This window comes from Macaca nemestrina, chromosome 9 (assembly GCF_043159975.1).
Source record: "Macaca nemestrina isolate mMacNem1 chromosome 9, mMacNem.hap1, whole genome shotgun sequence".
NCBI classification, from domain to species: domain Eukaryota; kingdom Metazoa; phylum Chordata; class Mammalia; order Primates; family Cercopithecidae; genus Macaca; species Macaca nemestrina.
In genome coordinates this window covers 34363674-34384549 of record NC_092133.1, presented here as the reverse complement: position 1 = coordinate 34384549, position 20876 = coordinate 34363674, and the positions used below count along the sequence as shown (strand labels likewise).

At 46.1% G+C, this 20876-nt stretch overlaps 1 protein-coding gene across 2 annotated transcripts in view; it reads left to right on the top strand.

Moving 5' to 3' along the window:
• Positions 1-18790, top strand: part of LOC105478422 (cyclin and CBS domain divalent metal cation transport mediator 1) — a 67631-nt gene extending 48841 nt beyond the window's left edge. For both annotated transcript variants that reach the window (XM_011735692.3, XM_011735693.3), the window contains 5 exons: positions 1656-1819; positions 12298-12481; positions 12630-12779; positions 14775-14876; positions 15907-18790. In XM_011735692.3, coding sequence (XP_011733994.1) covers positions 1656-1819; positions 12298-12481; positions 12630-12779; positions 14775-14876; positions 15907-15986 — 680 coding nt within the window. In that variant the 3' untranslated portion in view covers positions 15987-18790. The remainder of the gene's footprint in view (positions 1-1655; positions 1820-12297; positions 12482-12629; positions 12780-14774; positions 14877-15906) is intronic.
• Positions 18791-20876: the final 2086 nt, after the last annotated feature.

Here is a 20876-nt window from a genome sequence, read left to right as displayed (position 1 = left end):
TCCATGGGGGGCTGAGGGAGCGGCAGGAGTCAAGGACAATCCCGGGGTTTCTGGTTTCAGCAACTGCATGTAAGTGGATGACACTTACTGAGAAGGGGAAGACTGGAAGTGGACTCCTTAATTCTCTAATCAGATCAAGGCAGTGATGATTAGGGTTCTAATGAGAAAATGATTCAACCTATCGTTTTACTCTTTCTGCTGCATGGTTTGCCAGGCAACAGCTTGGCAGCTAAATAGATCATCAACTTTCCATGACTCATTCCAAATAGATGCTAATCAAATATTTTGCTTTATCTCAAGAGACAGGATTAAATTCCCAAGGTTCTACCCTGAAAGAGCAGAATCTATAAATAATCTGATTCTTCATTTGAGCCCCCTGAGCTAAATCTGTGTTAAGAGAAGCTGACAGCCTCCTCATCCCCTTTTTTGGAAGAAGCAGAAGGATTGGGGGAGCTTTGCAGTCTACCACTTGGGGCGGTTCCATGGTTGAGATGATGTTGGAGTTACCTTTGGTATCCTCTTTTCTGTTGTTCCTGGAGAGGGCAGCTCACATAAAACCAAATGACGCGGTCTCAATCGAATGTTTCCAAGAAGTGTTTCTTAAAAATGTGAAAAGAACCTGGCTAAAGCATTCAGGAGATCTTTGACAGAAGGCCTGCAAATTATCCCAGTGCTCCCCTCAGGCCTATGCAAGAGGGAGCCCAGCCCTAGACCCACACCTTGGCCCTTCTCAGTCCAGCCCATCTATATGGGGCAAGGAGTTCTCAGGGCCAAAGGGAGGTGCTGAGCCAAAGCCTGTGTCCTCCCTTCTAAACCACATTTCAGATATCCAGAATCCTGGAATCCCCACCCAAACAGTCCTAGGGGACCAGGGGTCCAGAAGCCCTAGGGGCAGGGCTGGCTATCCACCCACGGCTCTGTTTTCTGGCATGGTTGCTACGAACATTTGTCAAGGAAGAGGATAAGCCTGTTTTTACCATTTATTAATGTAACTTCTAACTTAAAAATATTTATCCTTGTGGTTTGTGGGCTTCCGTTTGTCCCAGGCCCTGCCAATGTGGGAGCAGGCCTGACTTCTTCCCACTATAATGTAAGGCCACATGAAGATTGGTTGCCTGTGCTGTGACAGATGGTTTTGAGGGCAAACCCAAGGCCTTGGCCTTTCTAAAATAAGTTTTGTGATTGGAGTTGATATAAAATACCTCACCATGGTAGAGGGGCTCATGGTCTAGGGTAGCAAGCCACGCTTATAGTACCGACATCATCTCGTGCAGGGTCCTTGTGCACCTAATCTGAAGACAAGAACCAAGGAAGATGTGAACCACCCATCCCCCGTCTGGGGGAAACAGATGCTCCAGCTCCTCACTGGGAGAGGTTGTGGGGAGCAGCCCGAGTGGAAGGGAGCCATGAGTTTGTCTTAGGCATTTGTTCCTCAAAGGAATAAACATCAACAAAGCAGCTCAGCAGCTTCCCAGGCTCTGATGGGAAGGGTGAGCCCCGTCACCACCACCCAGTGTTACCATTGCCTGAAAGTTGTATGGGACCTCAGTAAACAACATCTGTCTCCCCCTCCTTCCCTGTCTCCCTCCCTCCCTTCCACTTCTTCCTCCCCACCCATCCCTCCTTGTCTTTTCTCCATCTCTCACCATCTGCAGTAAACCGGTCCCCTTCTCGCTGCAGTGGGTTGAATCGCTCTGAGTCTCCAAACCGAGAGCGCAGTGACTTTGGGGGCAGCAACACACAGTTGTACAGCAGCAACAACAACCTCTACACGCCTGACTACTCAGTCCACATCCTCAGCGATGTGCAGTTTGTGAAGGTAACTCTCCCAGGAAGGTTATCCTCTCCCTCCCAGTGGGCAGCATTGGCTGGGTGACCGGGACAAGAAGACTTCCCCTGTGTTCCAGTACACTGCTGGGTGGTAACTGCTACTGGCTGTATAAAGGCTGTTTTCAGTCAGCTTTAGGACTGTTCATTATTTGTCACTCTTTTGACATCTCCTGGCCCCCTTTTATCATGTGGGGAAATGAGGCACAAAGCAATAGGTTAGCTTGTCTGACACAAGTTGCTGCCAGAATCATTTCCTTTGGATCCCCTACCATTGGCATCAGTTTGATTTTATTCATTGGTTTTTCTAAGATAAGATTTTTCTAAGATAAGTTTGCAGGTGATGAATAAACCAAGTGATGTATAGAAGAAACCATGCTATACATCTGCCTGTCTGTTGGTTAAAAAGAAGGAACCATGCTATACTTTTACATATGATAATATATTTTTATACCTTAAAGTCTAAAATACAACTTGACCTGTGTGTTAACTGAAAATCTTTTGTAGTCACTAATAGGACTGCTTGAAAATTACTAAGCTATTTGAAGAGAACCATGTGCAATTGCCCAGGAGAGAGGTAGCAAGGCTCATGGCCTCATAATTAAAGAGGAGGGGAGCTGTTTCTTCATACCCCTCACTGGGATTGGCATCGCACAGGAGCCTTTAACATTTTCCCCTTTTCTTGTTTCCGTAGGTGTTTTTTCTTGTTGTTTTGGTTTGGGTTTTTTTTTGGTTTTGTTTTTTTTTTGACAGAATCTTGCTCTGTTGCCCAGGCTGGAGTGCAGTGACATGATCTCGGCCCACTGCAACCTCCCGCTCCGTGGTTTAAGCAATTCTCCTGCCTCAGCCTCCCAAGTAGCTGGGACTACAGGTGCCCGCCACCATGCCCAGCTAATTTTTGTATTTTTAGTAGAGACAGGGTTTCACCATGTTGATCAGGTTGGTCTCTATCTCTTGACTTCATGATCCGCCCGCCTCAGCCTCCCAAAGTGCTGGGATTACAGGTGTGAGCCACCGCGCCCGGCCTGTTTTGTTTCCTAGTATTCTGCAAACCATTACAAACTTTGGCCTGAGATCTAGCTAGAGCCCCGTTTATCCCAGGCCAACAAAACACCCAGTGAGTTCACTTGGTAGCTGTTGTACCAGTTGCAGGCTGGGTCATGAGAGGTGCACTGAAATCACTAGGGTGTAAGAAGGTCCTTCTTTCCAGAACACACGCCTTGATTATTTGGAGAGGGGTGTGTGCTGGCTGGTTTTCTGTGTTTCAGGACTTTGTGGACAGCCCTGAGTTAAAACTGATATCAGCCTATAAAAGTAACCTTGAAAAGTAACCATGGAATGTTTCCAGAGGGAGGAATAGAACCTGGGGGATCGGGTGAGACAATAACTATTTTTTGCAGTAAACTGTGCAAGGCACTTTACTGAGTCCTTTGTCTGAATTATCCATTTAATCTCAAAGTCACCCTATGAGGTAGGTGTTGCTGTCATTCCCATTTTCTAGATGAAGAGTTGCGGTTTGAGGAGTATAAGGTCACATGGCTAGTAAATGGCACAGCCAAGCTTCAAAGTTGGGTCTTTCCGCCTCCAGAATCCAAGCCCTAAAGTCAGTGGGCTTTAGAGTGAGTGATAGGACATCGGAGCTAAAGGAACCCAGGGAAGTGCCTTTACGAGCTGACTGGGCAATGCTCGTGGGTGCATATGACTGTGGACACTTAAGTCTAATGTGACAAGGAAGTTAAACCTTAGAAAACCATAGCCCACAATTCTGCTTCTCATAGCTTCCAGCCCTGAATTTTTCTCATTGCTAATGCAGACCTTCCCCAGAAGGGGAGGTAGGGAAAAAAGTGGGAAAAGAAGAACTCTAATATGTTAAGTCTGGTTGGTTGTCGTGTTGGACATGTGATCTGTGAGGAAAGAAATGGAAAGTCATAATATGAGTACGTGATTCAACAAATATTTAATGGAGGCCTGCTGTGTTCTTGGCACTGTTGAGATACTGTGGTGAAGACAGCAAGCTGCTGCCTTTCGGGAGCTTACAGGCTAATGGGGGACAAAGACGATAACCATACACATAACCTAGGTAATTTCAGGTAGTAATAAGGGCTGTGAAGGGAATAAAGAGGTCATTGGGATCAGTGATTGGGCAGAGAAGGCAAGGAGACTGCTCTTGAAATGGTTATCAGATAGGCTGAGGAAGGACAATTTTGCTGAGACTTGAAAGGGGAGGGGGAGAATGTTCAAGATAGAAACAACAGAGGCTGGAAAGAGTTTGGTAGTTTAAAGCTCTGAGTGCCGGCCCACGGTGTGCAAAGGCAGAGGCTCCATGAGAATGTAACATCAGAGGTGGACACCTGGAATCTTTAGGCCAGAGTAAGGAATTTGGATTCTATTTTAAGTGTGGTGGGATTTTTATTTTGTCTATTTATTTATTTATTTATTTATTTTGTAGAGACAGGGCTCTAACTCCAAACTCTTGGCCTCCAGCAATCCTCCCACCTCAGCCTCCCAAAGTGATGTGATTACAGGCATGAGCCATGGCACTCAGCCAGAATTTTTATGTTTGTTTCTCTTTTCATTTATGTTAGTCCATTTTGGCCACTGTAACAAATGACCATGAACTGTGTGGCTTGAACAGATATTTATTTCTCACCATTCTGGAGGCTGGGAAGTCCAAGGTGCCCACAGATTCAGCATTTGATGAAGGCTCACTACCTAGTTTTCAGATTACCTCTCATTGTATTCTCTCATGGTGGAGAGCAAAGAAAGGAAGTAAACTCTCTCCTTTTTTTTTTTTTTTTTTTTTTTTAAATTGAGACAGGGTCTCACCATGTTGACCAGGCTGGTCTTAAACTCTTGGCCTCAAGTGATACTCCCACCTTGGCCTCCCAAAGTGCTGGCAAGCTCTCTTCTCATAAGGGCACTAATCCCATTCATGAGGAATTCACCCTTATATCCTAATCACCTCCCAGAGGCCCCACCTGCTAATACCACCACATTGGGGTTAGGGTTTCAACATAAAAATATTGAAGGGACACAAACATTCAGTCCATAACCGTTCATATCAGAAGTTGAGAAAATCAGTATGAAGATTTGGTTTGCTGCTTGGAGTAGAAAAGTGAAGGAGATTTTGAAGAGTCATGTTCAATGGGCAAAACATCATTAGGCTTTACAGATTGGACAGTACTTTCAGGTGATGGATTTGGCAGCTCCTCAGGGGAATGTGCTAAGATGATTACCTAGTATTAAGTTTGTAAGGATTTTCTTAAAACTTGTCGATGGGCTGGGCATGGTGGCTCACGCCTGTAATCCCAGCACTTTGGGAGGCCGAGGTGGGTGGATCACCTGATGTCAGGAGTTCATGACCAGCCTGGCCAACATGGCAAAACCCCATCTCTACTAAAAATACAAAAATTAGCCAGGCATGTTGGCAGGCATCTGTAATCCCAGCTACTCGGGAGGCGGAGGCAGGAGAATCACTTGATCCTGGGAAGCAGAGATGGCAGTGAGCCAAGATCGCGCCACTGTACTCCAGCCTGGGCGACAGAGGGAGACTCTGTCTCAAAAACAAAAACAAAACTTGCCGATGATCTCATATCTCCAACCCTAGAACATAAGGAAAAGGAACATTCTGCAAATCACAAGGAACATAAAAGTCTGTTTCCTAATGTGAGATAGTGGCAGTGTTGAGAATGCCAAATCCCAGGTCAATTCTTGGGTGTGTCTGTCCTTTTTGTCCAAACAGAAGACTTTGCTGTGATCAGTGCAGCTGAGCAGCACAGAACTTGGTCTTTCTTTCCATCTGGATATTTTGAAGTTAAGAAGACTAAATTTCAAAAGTAGAGAAGTTGAGAGGAAAGTGGAAACCAATTAAGTGTTATTCAACTGGGCGTAGTGGCTCACACCTGTAATCCCAGCACTTTGGGAAGCTGAGGTAGGCAGATCACCTGAGGTTAGGAGTTTTAGACTAGCCTGGCCAACATGGTGAAACCCTGTCTCTACTAAAAATACAAGAAAAAATAGCCAGGCGTGGTGGTGGACATCTGTAATCTCAGCTGTTCAGGAGGCTGAGGCAGGAGAATCGCTTCAACCCAGGACACGGAGGTTGTAGTGAGCCGAGGTGACGCCAATGTACTCCACCTGAGTGACAAGAGTGAGAGTCTGTCTTCAAAAAAAAAAAAGTGTTATTCAAAAACCTCTTTAGGCCAGGCACAGTGGCTCACACCTGTAATCCCAGCACTTTGGGAGGCTGAGGCAGGGAGATCACTTGAGGTCAGGAGTTGAAGACCAGCCTGGTCAACATGGCGAAACCCCATCTCTACTAAAAATATAAAAATTACCCAGGCATGGTGGCGGGCACCTGTAATCCCAGCCACTCAGGAGGCTGAGGCAGGATGATTGCTTGAACCCGGGAGGCAGAGATTGCGGTGAGCCAAGATCGGCGCCATTGCACTCCAACCTGGGCAACAAGAGCGAAACTCCGTCTCAAAAAAAAACTTTGATTAAAATGGGTAGTTCTCCAAAAAGGAATTCTGTGAGTTCAAACTCTTGTTTTAACACAAGTGTCTTTTTTGTCTTGATTTTCTCTTTTCTTTTTTTTAATGTAAAATTCTACCTTAGATTAACATTGAAAATTACCTCCCCCTGATTGATTAGACTGTGTTAGGGATGTTATTTAGGCTGCTCATTTATCTACCTCCCTCACCCGTCTCTCCCCGTTTCCTTTTGTTGTTACTGTGTTTTTTAACATGAGGGTTTGTGGGGAAGCTAAAGAGAAGACTGCAATATAAGTGTTTTCACAGGTCAAAGTCCCTGTGGTTGGCTGCTGGAAGGTTTTGCAAGGGCTTTTTATATCCAGCAGACTGAAGGTCCAGGAGTAATTGAACTTCAAGATAAGCTACAAAATGGGATAGAAAGGTGCATCTAATAGTTATCTGGGAAAGGTGTTAAACAAAGCCATGATTAATAGTAGTTAATAAGTTATGAAGGTACCAAAGAATTCTTATGAAGGTTTTTTGAAGTGTGTTCTATGTCATCATTAAGCTAAGAATACTTGGCAGATGTCTTACAGTCTGGACTGCATAACCTTGACCAAGATTCCTCATCACCATCTGGTGGCCAAATCCCTAGATTGCAGCATGTGTCTTCAGGGAGGAATACACCACTTGAAAGTGAAAACAGAACATCATACCATGACAGGAGGCCAGGTGCAGTGGCTCACACCTGTAATCCCACCACTTTGGGAGGCTGAGACAGGAGAATCACTTGAGGCCAGGAGTGTGAGACCAGCCTGGGCAACTAAGTGAGACCCCATCTCAACAAAAATAAATTTTTAAATTAGCCAGGCATGGTGGCATGCACTTGCAGTCCCAGCCACTCGGGAGGCTGAGGCAGGAAGATTGCTTAAACCCAGCAGTTTAAGGTGACAGTGAGCTGTGATCATGCCACTGCACTCCAGCCTGCGCAAGAGAGCAAGACCCTGTCTCTAAAATAAAATGACAAGAGACATCACATTAGCCTAAAGGTTAACTTCCGGACACCTTGGCTGCTAAGTCAAAAATGTCCAGAAAGGCACCCTTGCTTTTTGCTAGTTTCAGAATAAACAGACCTCCGCTTCCTTTGTAGCTTAGTAGGTGCTTGGATTCTAAACTGGCCACTCTATAAGAGAACACAATTTGAGCTAAAGCTGTTGCTAATAAATGGTTATATCTACTGCAGTGAAGAGGAAACAAAAACATGGCGTCTGTTGAAAAGTGGCTTGATTCCCTCAATCAGCTAATCAATAAGTATTTGTTAAGCACTAACAATGGTTCTGGGTGCCATGAGCTATACTATAGAAATATAAATCTAATAAAAATATATTCTCTGCCTTATAAGTAGATTAAGACCTAGTTAGAGAGAGGAAGCTTAAGGTAAGTTAAATAATAGTGACCAATGCAGGGTACTATCTAATTCATTACAAAATTATGTGGAATTTTTTTTTTTTTGATGGAGTCTCTCTCTGTCCCCCAGGCTGGAGTGCAGTGGCACAATCTTGGCTCACTGCAACCTCTGCCTCCTGGTTTCAAGTGATTCTCCTGCCTCAGCCTCCTGAGTAGTCAGGATTACAGGCATGCGCCACCATGCCTGGCTAATTTTTGTATTTTTAGTAGAGACAGGGTTTCACCATGTTGGTCAGGCTGATCTCGAACTCCTGACCTCGTGATCCACCTGCCTCGGCCTCCCAAAGTGCTGGGATTACAGGCGTGAGCCACTGTCTGGAATTTTTTAAGCACTAATTGGCTGGACAATGTACTTTAGGAATTTGGAAAGAACAAGAGGAGAGTTAAGGCAATGCCATGCAAAGGGACACCCTTAAACACGTATGGAAGGCAAGTAGACATGGTGCATTCAAGGGACTGGGTAGAGAGAGGAGCTGGGCGGGACCAGTGGTTCTGTCCTGGTGAGTAGTGGGAGTGCTGCTGGCCCTGCGAGGCCAGGTCATGGAAACTGGGCACAGCCGTTCAGGCAGTCCACTAAACCTTCAGCATCCAGTACAGTAGCCAGTAGCCATGTATAAATACAGCCATTTAGTACATGTGGCTGTTCAACGCATGAAGTGTGACTCTTTCAAACTGATGTGCTATAAGTGCAAAATACACATTGTATTTCAAGACCAGTACAAAAAAGAATGTAAAATTCCTCACTAATCACTTTATACTAATCACATGATGATGGGAAATTATTTTGGATATATTGGGTTAAATGAAATACGTTATTAAAATTAACTTTACCTGTTTTTACTTTGTAAAATGTGACCACTAGAAAACTTTGAATTACCCATGGGACTCACGTTATATTTCTCTTCAGCAGTATTATGCTAGATTAAAAGAAGTTGTCGTAAGTTGTTGAACAAGGGGAAGGAACTGACAAGAAGTGATACCCGAACCTAGAAATGCCTCTGGAAGAAGCAAAGCAGAGTTGGATACATTGACAGTTTGTCAACTATTTCTTTTAAGGCAACACATTGACATGGCAGGAGTTCATGATTTTTAAAAAATTTTTTTAAAAAATGGAGCTGTGTGAAAGCAAGGCTGTTAAGGCCGTGAGTCACATAGATGATTTAGCCATTGGGTGGTACCTTTCCTTTTATATAAACACCCACCAACAGTGCAGACGCTCTCCAGCCCCTGCCCCTCCCCACTCTCACTGCCGTATACTGCTGTGCTTCTTCCCACTAATGGCAGACCCTGGCTGTGGCTGTCTGAATCTTCTCTTTAGCATCACTGACAAGTGGTGGTTTAATATCTGTGTGAATGCCTCCAATGATGAGGAACTCAGTACCTTACAAGGAATTGTGTCCCATTCACTCAGTATTGTTACCAAAACTACTTTCTTCCCATCCTTTTCTCCCTGACAATGCTTAAAGAGAGGGTTAGAGTTCCTGGATCCTTGATACCGGGTAATAAGAGGGGCCTATCATTGTTTTTTAAAAACATGGTGGCTCATACCTGTAATCCCAGCACTTTGGGAGGCCAAGGAGGGTGATGTCACCTGAGGTTGGGAGTTCAAAATTGACCAATATGGTGAAACCCTGTATCTACTAAAAGTACAAAAAAATAAGCTGAGCGTCGTGGTATGCACCTATAGTCCCATCTACTCAGGAGGCTGAAACAGGAGAATTGCTTGAATCTGGGAGGCAGAAGTTGCACCACTGCACTCCAGCCTGGGCAAGACAGAGCAAGACTCCATCTCAAGAAAGATTTTTTTAAAAAGACTGGTACAACTCACTGAAGATAAAATCTGGGCAGAACTTTTCCAAAAATAAATTAGTTGAATAATATAGAGCATTTTGCAACAACAGTCATTCCCAAGAGACTTCCAGCTTGGGGGATGCAGCCAGTCTACCAACTCAGAGGGGCCCTGAGCCAGCAAATCCATTTCAAAGCCTACTGAAACAGCCCCTTCCTTCTCTCTTCCTCCTCTCCTTTCTTCACTCACTGTCCCTTTCCTTCTGTCCCCCTTCTCCACTGTCCATACTTGGAATTGCCTTCCTTCCCCTACTTTCCCTTTTGCTTTATTTTCTTGATTAAGGATTTATTTTTCCAAGACCTAGTCTTGCTTTCACAGCATCTCCAGTCACACTGACTCTGGAGGCAGAGGGGACACTGCTCCTTGCCCCACCTCCACCCTGTGTGCCATGGGCAATTTAGACATAATGAGATGGTAAGCTTGACAGTTGTCTTTGAAATGTATGCCCGTTATAAAGTCAAATGGTGAGACATGCATGTGGGCATGTTTTAAACAACCATTCCTAACAGTTTTGTATAATAGATTCACTCATGTTATCTCATTATCTCTGGGCCTCTTTTATAAGATCAGAGAGGTTAACAATGTGGCCAGTGTATTCATTTGCCCATTGGCTGATTAAAAATGTATATATATTTGGCCAAGGTCTCCCAGCTTGAAAGTGGCAAAATTGGGACTTGAACTTTAGTTCTTGGCAGTATGTTTCCTGCCATATTTCTTAAGTGAAGGGACATTTGTCCTTTGACTAAAGTAGAAGCCAAATCTAAATAACTAAAGAACCCAAATAGAGTAAGATCAACTGCTTTACTGGGCTTACCGAGTGTCATTTAGGGAATTTTCCCGTCCTTTGGTGTTAGAGCCAAATTTCCTCATCTTTGGGGGAAATTTTGGAACCTGACTTCTCACTTCCCAACAGAGGGAGTGGCAAAAGTCAGGTGTTCTCAACAAGCACATTGAATCGATTGAAGACTTTGGATAAATGCTAAGTGGAGACCTGTGGTTCCACGCCATAGAGCAAAGAACATACCATTTTGACCTAAAAAATATCAAAGCCAGTTGTTAACACTTTGCTGCTTTGTCCTTTAAAATCCTTCAGAGAAAAAAACCAAAACCTGAGTAGTACCTGTATCTGATTTTAACTAGGTCTTAAGTCAGCAGTTCTCAAAGTGTGATCTCCAGACTAGCAGCACCAGGAACACAGGAACTTGCTAAAAATGCAAATTCTCAGTCTCCACCCCAGACCTAGCAAATGAGAAACTCAGAGTTAAACCCAACAATCTTGTTTTAACAAGTCCTTCAGATAATTCTGATGCTGAGGTTTGAGAATCACTGATTTAAACCATCAATAGAAAACTCTATTTGCCCACCTGAATGGGCAGAAGTATGATTAGAAGCCTGGAATCTCTGTATATGTGTGTCCCATATGCTCTGCAAAAAGGCATGCATTCTTAACTGGTGTTTTATGATTAGATTAGTTGTGCTTAGAATTTGCTTGGTTCTCTTGCAAAATATCCTGAAGTTTGTTGAAGAAAGGATTGATCGTGTCCAGTAAAATAATGGGTCTTGGTGAGTAGTTGACAAGGACCTTACCAGATACAAAGCCAACTTCAAGCCTACTCTCTGTCACAGTGTGTAAGCCTCAACCATCCCCCTCCTACTGCCAGCAGAAATCTTTCCTGTTTCAACATGTGATACCAATTCTGCCCCAAAGGAAAGAGAAGGCAAAATGAGCAGAATTTGTTCATTCTCTAGCGCTAATGCAGTGAAGGGGGGATGAAAACGCTTTAGGAGATGCTATGATTGGGAAGGATATTATGCCACATACCATTTCCATTCTTCTCCCAGTGCCAGCCACTGATGAGCAGTTTCACATCCCTGTACAGGGTGGCACACTACCTAGTCTGTTTTCACTGCTAGCAAGGATTCACAGTGCCTGTCTGTGTTGTATACCCAGAGAACAGGGGTGACCGAGACACCTTCCTGCCTTTTAGAAGAGACATTTGATCTATATTTTTCCTGCCTGGAATCATGGAGACTCCTGTCTGGTCTGGCTGCAGCCTGACCCTCCAGATGCCTTCACTTGTGGCTGACGTTTGACACAGCAGGAAAATCACAAGTCTGACTCCTGTGATTTGAGGAGACAGCTGGGAGACCTCCCTGCTGTGGTCCCTGCCAACATAGGAGCATGACCCTACATCCAGGGATGGGCTTAGTCCAAATCAGAAATGCCTGTGTTCTCTCAGGCCCTAGCCTCCAGCTTCCCAACACTGAGACCTGGGGCATGAGAGCTTTGCTGCTGGAGTCCTACCTTATTCTCACCAAGTCACCCCCGACTGACCCTTTGGGCCTTTGGCAATAGTATAAATGTGTGTTTTAAACTTCTCCATGGACAACCACCCGGCTCTCTGAAGATGCCCTCCATGCTCTCCAGCGTCTCAGAAGGTTTGGTTCTTCCAGGTGCCAATAAAAAGGAACAGTGGGAGCTGGTGGCAGACCAGCAAAGGGCCCCTCACTGTCCCTGCTGGACTGCTACAGCGTGGGTAAGGCCCCCGTTGGTGGATCTCAGGCCTCAGAGGCCGAGGGTTCCAAGCACCCCAGCGAGGCTGCCCCCGAGCCTGGGAAGGCTGGCTGAATCCAGGAGGGCTCTGCCTAGCTGCTCCTAAGCTCCTGCCCTCTTCCTTCCAGATCACACGGCAGCAGTATCAGAACGCACTCACTGCCTGCCACATGGACAGCTCACCTCAGTCCCCTGACATGGAGGCCTTCACAGATGGGGACTCCACCAAGGCCCCCACAACCCGGGGCACACCCCAGACCCCTAAGGATGACCCCGCCATCACGCTCCTGAACAACAGGAACAGCCTGCCGTGTAAGTCAGCTGGGCAGACGGGCAGGCCGGGCTGGTGTGGGGTGAGGACGACCCTGCCTTCCTCTTCTAGCCCTGCCCAGGGCTCACACCACCTGAGCCCTGGGTCTTCTCCAAAGCAGAGAGGTGATGCACGTGCTGTCCTCCCCAGGCAGCCGCTCAGATGGGCTGAGAAGCCCCGGCGAGGTAGTGTACCTGAGGATGGAGGAGCTGGCCTTCACCCAGGAAGAAATGACTGACTTCGAGGAGCACAGCACACAGCAGCTCACACTGTCTCCGGTAGCCGTTCCCACGACAGCAGGTCAGGGAGGCCGACTGGGCCTAGCAGAACAAGGGGGATCATCGCCTTTGGGTACTGGGATGGCCCGGGGAAAGCTGGCTGAGGGGAGCCCTGGGACCGCAGCCCCTGCGTTAAGCCTCCAACCTCCTTACACAGCCAGGGAAAGGAAACATTTACTGAGCACCTACCATGCATCAGGCCCTGTCTGATTCATTCTCCCAGGAAAACTGTGTAGGGCAGTATTAGGAGTTGGGTTTCTGCCTGGATTCAGACCCTGGCTCCTTCATTTAGGAGTTATGCAATTTTAGGCAAGTTATTAAACCTAAGACTCAGTTTTTTTTGTCTGAATAGATAAGTATCCTTATGTTAATGGGTATAAATTATGACAGCTATCTTATAAAGTAGCTTTGAGCATAAATGAGATAATGTACATAAAAGGCATATCACAGTGTTCAGTACCATGCTTTATAAATGTTACGTAGCTATTATTAGGCCTACCTCACAGATTAGGAAACTGATTAGGAAACATTCTAACTAGCTGTGGCTTTGACCAAAGGTGTAGTCTATAGACTTTTCCTGAGGTCTCGGATCATATCACCTCCGAGACGCTGAACACTGCTGCCTTGACAGTGGTGTTGCTCTGAGCGCCCAGGGTCCCAGCAGTCCTGAGAAGCTTCTGTGTTTGCCTCTCTAAGATGTACTTCCCCAAGCTTTCAGTAGCCCCCTAAGCCTGCACCCAAGCCAGTAGTTCCCCTGCCAGACCTACTCCAATCCATAGTATAAGACTCCTCAAGTCCAGAGCAACAACCTGAAAAAGTGCTCAAAGATTTTTAAAGTTGGCCTGGCACGGTGGCTCGTGCCTGTAATCCCACACTTTGGGAGGCCCAGGCAGGCAGATCACCTAAGGTCAGGGGTTCGAGACCAGGCTGACCAACATGGTGAAATCCCGTCTCTACTAAAAACACAAAAATTAGCCGGGCATGGTGGTGGGCGCCTGTAATCCCAACTACTCGGGAGGCTGAGGCAGGAGAATCGCTTGAACCTGGGAGGCGGAGGTTGCAGTGAGCCGAGATGGCACCACTGCACTCCAGCCTGGGCGACAGAGCGGACTCTGTCTCAAAAAAAAAAAAAAAAAAAAAAAAAATTTAAAGTCAACAAGACAATATGCTTGAACTTGTGGCTGACCCACAAAATCTGAGACATACATGGTCACTGTTCCAGGACCTGAATTTAGAACTGATGTTCTTTTTCTGCCCTCAACACCAAATCTAGTAGCTAAAGCACACAGCAAGAAAATGTAACAAACGAGTAAGAACGAAGGTGATGGAGTAGTCTTGGAGATCATCTAGTCCACCCTCGTCCTGCGACACATGAGGACCCTGGAGGCCTAGAGAGGGGAAACAACTTGCTCAAGTCCAAAAACTGCATCATTAGCAGGCTCAGCCTCATGGCTTCAGTGCAGTGCAGTTTCCAGCACACCACTCTGCCTTCTGTTTAGGTTTTTATTTGCATTGGTGGTAAGGCTTGGCCCCCTTCTGGGCTCTCAGGTTCTGTAATTCTTTGAACTCCCATTGAGTCCTGCGGGAGAAGACAGGGACATTGTTGTTGAACCCTGTGGCTTTCTGGGGTTTGTGCAAATAGACCAAGGAGACCTCCACCTGTCCTCACGTGTGCTTTTAGTCTGGCAAATAGACTGGATGGAGAACACGTTGTTCTCTAACCCCTCTCTCTTGCCAAAAAGTGTTTGAGGAGAGGGAATGATTTCTGACTTTGCATGGATCGTTGCATTCCTGCTCCTGTTCTCCATCTTTTTGTTCCTTTTGTGGCACTAAAATGCCTCTTGCTAACTAATGACACCCAGCACTTTCCTGGGCATCCCTGCCTTATTACACCACCCTCGCTTTGGCTCACGTCTTAAACTTCACCTGCTGAGGGATGTCACTCAGAATCACCCTGTCTTGATGCCTGAGTGTGTAGGTTGAGACAACTTGAGTTCTCTCTTCTTTCCTTTCTCAGCATCAGATAGCGAATGTTGTAACATCAACCTGGATACAGAGACCAGCCCCTGCAGTAGCGATTTTGAGGAAAACGTGGGCAAGAAGCTGCTGAGAACCTTGAGTGAGTAGCTAGTTCTTCACCCAGATGAAAGCCACCCTGCTGATGGTTAGTAGGAAAAACATGTTAGCATCTTCCTCCTGAGGGAGGAGCCAGGGACTCCTCTTAGAAACCCTAATGAAGTACAATTGTGGAAATCCGCAAAAGGGATTGGGCCAGCACTGCACCCTTGATAGTTTTGGGATCTGTCCCATTCAGTTGTTTTCCTCTAGGACAGGAGACTGCACACCATGCCCACAGGTCAATTCTGACCTCCCTCCTTTACTGGTTTTTGTAAGTAAGGACTTACTGGATCACAGACAGATCCATTTGTTATCTATGGCAACAATGTCAGAGATAAGTAATTGTGACAGAGACCATATGGCCCACAGGCCTCTAATATTTACTGTCTGGTTCTTTAAAGAATTAAGTGTCCAGGAGACTCAATAGAAAGAGAGCAATATCCTCCACACACGGAAGTCAATGGTGGAGAGAACAAGGTGAAGATATGCCTTCCTAAAAACAGACCTGGGAACAGATTGCTCTCTCATCCTTGAGGACAACTATGTAATTATGGCCACCTGCCCCACTGCAGAAAGGCGGTTGCTTCAGAGCTAGAGAATGCAGGTCCCTGGAAATAGCTCCCAGCTACAGCCATCAACCCTGATTCATGGGACATCAAAGCCTATGAGATTGGTCCTCTCTGAGGGTGTCTGGCAGTCAGAGGGGCTGGCCCCCAAGGGGCTCGGGAGGCATAGGCCTGAGGTGTTACATGGGCTTTACTCAGTCCCCTCCAGGAAATCTCAATTCCAGGCACTAGCCTGGGTTTGGGACTTTTCAGAGATGGCATCTTATGTGAAAAGTACGTCCTAATCTTTCAAGATGTAAATATGCCAATATCAGCACCAGCATACAATGCAGGTTAGTTCTAGCCAAGCTGTCAAGGGCTTTGTCTCCATTTCTGCTTCTGTTTTGAAAATAACTCAGACGGCCAAGCAATTATGAATGTTCCTCCAGTGTTACAGGCTGATACTTGCAACCTGTTTTTTTTCAGGTGGCCGAAAAAGGAAGAGGTCACCAGAAGGAGAGAGAAGCTCTGAGGACAACTCCAATTTAACACCTCTGATCACATGACAGGGCGAAGCCAGCATTCATTGGGTGTGTGAAATTCCAGAGCTTTGAGGGAGAACCCACCCTCCCATCATCTGCTTCCCCCAAGGCCTCCCACAGGTGACAGAACGTTCTGCCTTCCCTTCCATCTCTTCCTCCCTAGCTGTCAGTTTGGCAGATTTTCCCTCATTACCTCCAGTTTGACTCACAACTTTGACATGGCCATAACAGAAGCAGGTACCGCTAATGGAACATGCTAGAAATGGTCTTTTCCACAGCATAGTCTGGGACTGGAGAAGAGATGTCTGACTGCAAGCTGATAATGCCACTCTGGGACCCCTAATGTTCTTCTTTGTTCTTGGGGATCCCCTGATGCCACAGGAGACCTATCATCTTGGAACTCGCCATTCTTTCCTCCAGAACAAAATGTTAACTTTCTAATATGTTTCATGCATAGCTTGGCTCAGAAGGTGCCATTGGCAGACAGGCACATGGGAGGCTGCAGTAGGAAGTCTGAAGATTAGTTCAGGGGATGGACCAATAATTCCCCCCAGAGCTTTAAAGAAGTGGGACTCAGCCATGTTGGCATGTGATTGACATTACAGCACAGAAAACTGTTAGTGACTGGTTTCCTGTTAGATAAGGGTTCCAGAAGCCTGGAGAAATATGTCTCAGCTGGAATGGAAAGAATGTGAGATGGAACCTCAAGTCACTGTTTTTACCAGGGACACATCTGTTTTGGCTCCCAATCAGCAGTCTTCAATAGATCAGTAATTCTGCCCTGGAAGAGAAGGAACAGGATGCAGAGAGACCCCGTTGGGAGCCAGAGATGGAACTTCAGGTCTTAAGTGCAAATCAAAGCAAAAAACAAACAAAACTTACATGGAAAAACTGTAAGTGCTGAAAGCAAGTTTAGCCATGACAAGCCAAAGAGTGCCCAGGTCAGCCAAGAAAGATACATACTCTCATGGGACTTCAGAGTTACACAGGAATGTTGAAGAATCATTCTTCTTTTTCATGGATTTGTCCCTCTCCCACCCCTTACTACACCCTAGCAGACCAGCTGAGTGTACTTTATTCCAAGAACTTACTAGATCTCTGGTGTTTCTCCTGAAGTTGGGGCAGGTGCAATTCCAAGCATAACCACCAGATGGCAGAGTGACCACACAGACCTGCTTCCAAGAATAAGTTCTCAAATGCAACCACAAAACTGGGCGCTGTGGCTCAGGCCTATAATCACAACACTTTGGAAGGCCAAGGCAAGTAGATCACTTGAAGTCAGGAGTTTGAGACCAGCCTGGCCAACATGGTGAAACCCCATCTCTACTGGGCATGTAGTCCCAGCTACTTGGGAGGTTGAGGCAGGAGAATCACTTGAACCTGGGAGGCAGAGGTTGCAGTGAGCTGAGATGACACCACTGCACTTCATCTTGGGCAACAGAGCGAGACTCTGTCTCCAAAAAAAAAAAAAAAGGAAAGAAAGAAAGAAAAAGAAAAGCACCACAGCCAGCCTTAGGGAAAACTTGGAAGTAAGTGAAGTTTGTTTTCAGAATACGTATCTCCCTTTCCAATCTATCTCCTACCCTTTAGATGCTCTCAGTCAGATACTCATTGAACTCATTGATTGAGTGCTGTCTGCTAAATCTCCAAACCATTCCCAAACCTTTCCCCGTGGTATACCATCCAGCGTCCCTCCCCTTCCTCCAAAACCCTCACTCCCACCTCCCCACACCCATTCAGTCATTCACAGGGAGGAGGGAGACCGAGCATTCCTCTGGGTGATCTGCATCTCAGAAGAAAATGCTTACCCACAGGAACCGTTAACTCAGGGGTTCTTAACTTGGGGTCCATCACCCCAGGCGGTCCATAGTTGGACTTCAGAGGGTCTATGAAACCCCTAAAACTGTTAGTATTTAATGTATTTATTCTTGTATGTTTTTTCCAGAGCGTTAAAGCTTTCATAAGGTTCTCAAAGGTCTCAGACCTACAAAGAGTTAAAAACAAAAAACAAAACAAACAAACAAAAAAACACTATTTTAAATAGTGTAACTTTCAGCCCAGGGTTTCTATAATGCAGAGTGAAGTGGAAACTGGGCAGTTCGAGACAGGTTTTTAATTATAAGTGGTCTTCTCAAGTGTCCATCAATTGATGGGGAAGGCTGGCACCCACCAAGAAGTGGAAGTCCTCAGAAATTCTTGGCACACCCTACAGTATTGCACAACCAACACCCCCACATAACTTTGTCCCCTCTTCCCAATAACCCAGAGCAGGTGTTGCAGACAGGAGGGCCACAGCATGTGGAAGTAAAGACTTTGGAGCTAGAGACGCCTTTTCCAGCAATGATTATTGACTTCACCACACCCCTTGCCTGGCCTGGCCTGAGGCTCAGCAGTGCATGACTTCTCGTAGATAACTTCACAGCCATCCAGTCCCAACACCTGCTCTTGCCTGGTAGGAATAGGCGAAGTGTCAGCCCTCAGCGTTGGGTACCTAGATCCAAACCAATAAATGGTGAGTTTTGAGCAAGAACCACCATCATGCAGGCTTCCTGCCAGCTGACCACTGGCCCCGGGGGTGCCTGCCTGGCTGGTCTTCATCACCCCTGAGGCCACCAGACTCAAGCCACTGCTGTTGCATTACACCCATCCCTTTGCAAAATCCCTATGGAGCCTGTCACCACTCCCCTCCCTACACACCCCCACCCCACAAAGATTTTCTTCAGGTTAAAAAAAAAATGGTTTAAAAAAGGATTTTAAAATAAAGCATTTATGAAGGCTCAATAAATTGTAAATAATTTTTAAATAAAATGAAAATGCCTTTCCTGGAACGTGGCTGTTTTCCTTGCCCCTGGAATCTTCTGACGTGGCTTCATTTGAGATACAGGTTGAGTGATGCCCACGTGTAATGATCTCACCTGTGGCCCACCTGCATGAAGAGGCATGCCGCTCTGGGCCAGGTGTGAGGCTGCGGTGAGGTCACGGGGAAGCCTTGGCACACTACTTTGGGAGGCCAGATGGTAAGATTTTTCAGGAGTGAATGCCAGAAATGAGAAGTAAAACCCAAACGAGAAGCCAGTGTGCATAAAGACAAGGAAGGAACACTAAGACGACAGTGAGAAGGGCTGGCATTTGCTGAACCCATGTGAGGGTGAGGTGCTGTGCTGGGTGCCGTCCAAATTCAAGATCTTGGGGGTTAAACCCAGATAAGCCCCTGAGACAGAATGTTGGTCACACTAGCTGGCTTCTGCAGAACCTTCGGAAAGGAGTCCAAGTGGCATGACTCTGGCAGTTTGCAACCAAAGGCTAGGGTACAGAACACAAGAATGAGCCAGGCCTGTTGGTCAGTTTTAAGCCGATGCTGGAGGGAGGGAACAGCCAGGCAGGTGGGAAGGTGTGTTTGGGCATTTAATGCCTGTGTGGAAGGAAGGCTGAAATCTGACACCTACTACTAATTTCTCAAAGCAAACAGGAGTATTAGGGGCCTATGCCAAAACCTCTTAAGGTTCTTCTCAGGAACCTCAGTAGAGGCTATTCATTTCACTAACAGTAATAATAAATGATGGAAACAACTATTCTGCCAAGGGCTTTATGTTCCAAGTATTGTGCCAAGTACCCATTAGCTCATTTCCTTCTCAACCACCCTGTGGAGGAGCGGTTACTGTCTTCTTGCTCACGGTTACACACCTGGGAACTGGCAGAGCCTAGAGGTCGGAGTGCCTTGCTCTTGAGTGGGCAAAATTGGTGAAACAATCCCACCTCTGAAGTTCACTGGCATGTCAGAGGCCTGAGGAGTCCTGCTGGCTTCCCAAACTCACAACCCTTCTTCAGGTGAATGCAGTGGGAGCCACACCGACCAACATATATCTGTCAGAATAGAAGTAAGAAGGCCAGATCCCCATTGAGATGGGCTTTTTTCAAGTGCTAAAAACATTTGAGCACTTTGGTACTGTCACTTAGGTTTAAAGATGTGTTTATCTTTAATAGTTTTGGCAGCCCCCTAAAGAGAAAATTTTAATTTTCCCTAACAAGAGAAATTAAATACTAATAAGATGGTCAGGTAGGATTGCACTTTGGAAGGCGACATTTTAGTATTTCAGGCTTTTTTTGCCCCCAAAGAACCAATTTTCGTCCCCATGGAGGCAGTATCATCCCCATGGAGAATGAGTGGTTTAAAGTGTTTGGAGAGAATGGCAGATTGACAGAAGGTAGAATCCTTCGACTTCTCTATTGGCTGCCTTCCCTTACTAATGACAAGCATCTTTAAATTGGAAGGAGAACAAAGACTGATTTGTTCAGAAGGCTATGAAGAGATGGGTGGGAGGGCATCTAATCACGTTCACTCATGAACTTCCACCAGCCCAACCACACACTGGCAGAGTGAGTGCCCTCTGAAGGACTCCCAGGGCTCCGGCCAGACAGGGAAGGATCTGGAAACCACATCCTGTGCAGAAACAAAAGTGGTGGGGGAGAGGCGGTTCACATGGAAAAGTGTCAACAAGGAATGACAACTGCTACTTTCAAATACTTGAAAGGTGGTAGATTAGAAATGCCAGTAGATTTACTATCTGTGGTTTAAAGGAAGGAAAGGAGGGGCAAGGGAGTGGGACAAAGATCAAATTCTGGTTGAAGGTAGATGAACTTTCACCATGAGCTAAAGGTAAATGAGCCTCTTTTTTTAATTAAGAGGCTCCACCAGCAGAATGGGATGCCTCACCAGGTATTTAAAGAATCCATCACCACCACCACCACCCCTCCAATTTAAATGGATGAGTCAGAGACATATGGGAGAGACTATGTCACTGGGGGAGAGGCAGGACTTGATGACTTCTAAGACCCCAATCATCCCTCAGGACTGTAGGATTTTCTAACAACCCAGATGAGTCCTAGAAAGTGGCAGATCCTATTAAAATCACA